Here is a 1,957-nt window from a genome sequence, read left to right as displayed (position 1 = left end):
GGTCAGAAGAAGCCTAGTCGAGTCCTCCAAAAGCCAGGGACAACCCAGATGGCGCCAGCAACGGGTGAGGGAGAGAATAAGCTCGGTAATGGGAGGACGCTGACTCTCAGCGTAGTAGTACTCCACCAGAACGGCCTCGCGCTGCAGGGAAACAGGCACACAAGACAACAAACCACAGGGAAAGAACCAGAGGAAAGCAGCGGGCGAACAAGACCACACCCTAAAAGTTGCGAAAGGATCCAAAGAGCAGACACTAGGCCGAAGAAGCAACGAGTGAAGAACTCACCTCGTTCTCCGAGAGAGAGACGAAAGAAGTACACCCTAGACCACCACTATGGATGTACTCGTGACGCTCAGCCTTGCAGTATGGGGTGGACCACATCCCTACCCGGCGCCACCGCGACACATCACCTGCAGGACGGGCGCCCAGGGCGAGAAATGATGCCAGCAGAACGGGAAAGACGACCCGAAAGGAGGGACAGCCGGATGCTAGGGCCTCTCGAAGGAAACGCACCGAAGGAAAGACTCACCGTAGCGGAAGCTGACCTCGAACTCCAACTTGTCTTTCCGATAAACGCTGCAGGAACGGACAAACACACAACTACAACTCAAACAAAACTTGCGGCACTAAGGAAACGGCAAAGAGGGACTAAGTGCGGAACACGGACCAAGACATCCCCCAAAAGCACCACACTAATCCCACGCCCTAGGGCGGTTACAGGAGGGAAGAAGCGCGTGAAACGCACGGACCGCGTGAAAGAGGATACCTTGGGGCGAACGCAGAAGGACGCAAGCATCCTAGCAAGTAGGGGATTGAAGGAAACAACAACTGTCGTAGACGAAAAACCGCGCTCGCTCGGTCCCGAAATGTGAAACAGCGGATGGGCGACTGGACGAGGCCGAGAGGCAGATCAGCAGCATGCGGTGACTCACCGACAGGACCCGATACCGCCACCAGGAATGGTAATACCTACGTCAAACGGGAAACATGTCTGGAAACGCTGCGCAGAGCGCACGCCAAAGGGAACTATCACGGCAGGATGGTACCGAAGCCTAAAGAAGGTTAAGCGGGCAACCTTAGGGATTTCAACAGAGAAGCGGTCCTGCAGGAAGGCACAAACACACTATCCCACACAGGAGAAGCGGCAAATGAGTCACCAAAAGCAACGTAGAGCGGGACAGACCACACTAGAGCGAGGCCTATTGGGCGGGCTAAACGCCCCAGCAGCAAACAAGCATGGGCAACGCAGCCCAGCAGCAGAGCGACGTGGAGGAAACAGCACAGCAACAGGCCAGGACAGGAATAGGGCGGTAAAAAGAAGAACTGGCGCACGAGAGGCAAGCCAGGAACAACAGCGGACCCACGGCGGAACTACGCTTACCAGATATAGGAGCTCGGTCATACGGGGGGATCGACGGGGAGGGTTTCTAGGACGGAAACTCGATATTTCCTCCAGGGGAAGCCACGGCTCGAACTCAGAAGACGACGTAGTGGACGCAAGGGAAGACACACATGCAGAAGAGAGCTTACGGACGCCAACGCCGGACGCACGCGATCGGCAAAAGACCGCCAAGGACCCACAGCGACCTCCGCAGCAGCCGGAAACCTGCGGAGCAACGCACAATAACACAGAACACCGCGGAGAGGGAACAGAAACGAAGAACGAAGTCGAATTCCCAAAGGGACAAATCCGGCGGCGCATGCACCAGGTGAAGAGGCGACGGTATCACCAAGATCCAATGCGGCGGCACGGCCTCGATAGACACAAAAGATGGAAGAAACTCAAAAGCGAGAGAAATGGAGGAAGGACCTCGCCTGGAAAGGGAAGAACTAGGAAAAGAAGCAGCCCGCACAAAGGAGAGGACCCGAGGAAGAGGCGGAAATGGAGAGGAAGTAATCAGCAGGGGCGCGGACGGAACCAAGCGCAGACCAACCAAGCGAGAAGCAGAGGCAGTA

The 1,957-nt window shown here is 56.3% G+C and overlaps 1 protein-coding gene across 1 annotated transcript; it reads right to left on the bottom strand.

Moving 5' to 3' along the window:
- Positions 1-106: 106 nt before the first annotated feature.
- CSUI_000181 (uncharacterized protein) lies at positions 107-1,607 on the bottom strand (the record flags this gene model as incomplete). Its single annotated transcript, XM_068060415.1, has 4 exons — positions 1,383-1,607; positions 934-1,103; positions 531-577; positions 107-141 (listed from the first exon to the last, which is right to left on the bottom strand). The coding sequence occupies exons 1-4, from the start codon at positions 1,401-1,403 to the stop codon at positions 107-109; spliced, it is 273 nt and encodes a 90-aa protein (XP_067927609.1). The 5' UTR covers positions 1,404-1,607.
- Positions 1,608-1,957: the final 350 nt, after the last annotated feature.

The sequence above is a fragment of the Cystoisospora suis genome, assembly GCF_002600585.1.
Source record: "Cystoisospora suis strain Wien I chromosome Unknown contig_81, whole genome shotgun sequence".
NCBI lineage: Eukaryota > Apicomplexa > Conoidasida > Eucoccidiorida > Sarcocystidae > Cystoisospora > Cystoisospora suis.
Note: the sequence above shows the minus strand (reverse complement) of the source record. Positions and strands in the feature narration are given on the sequence as shown.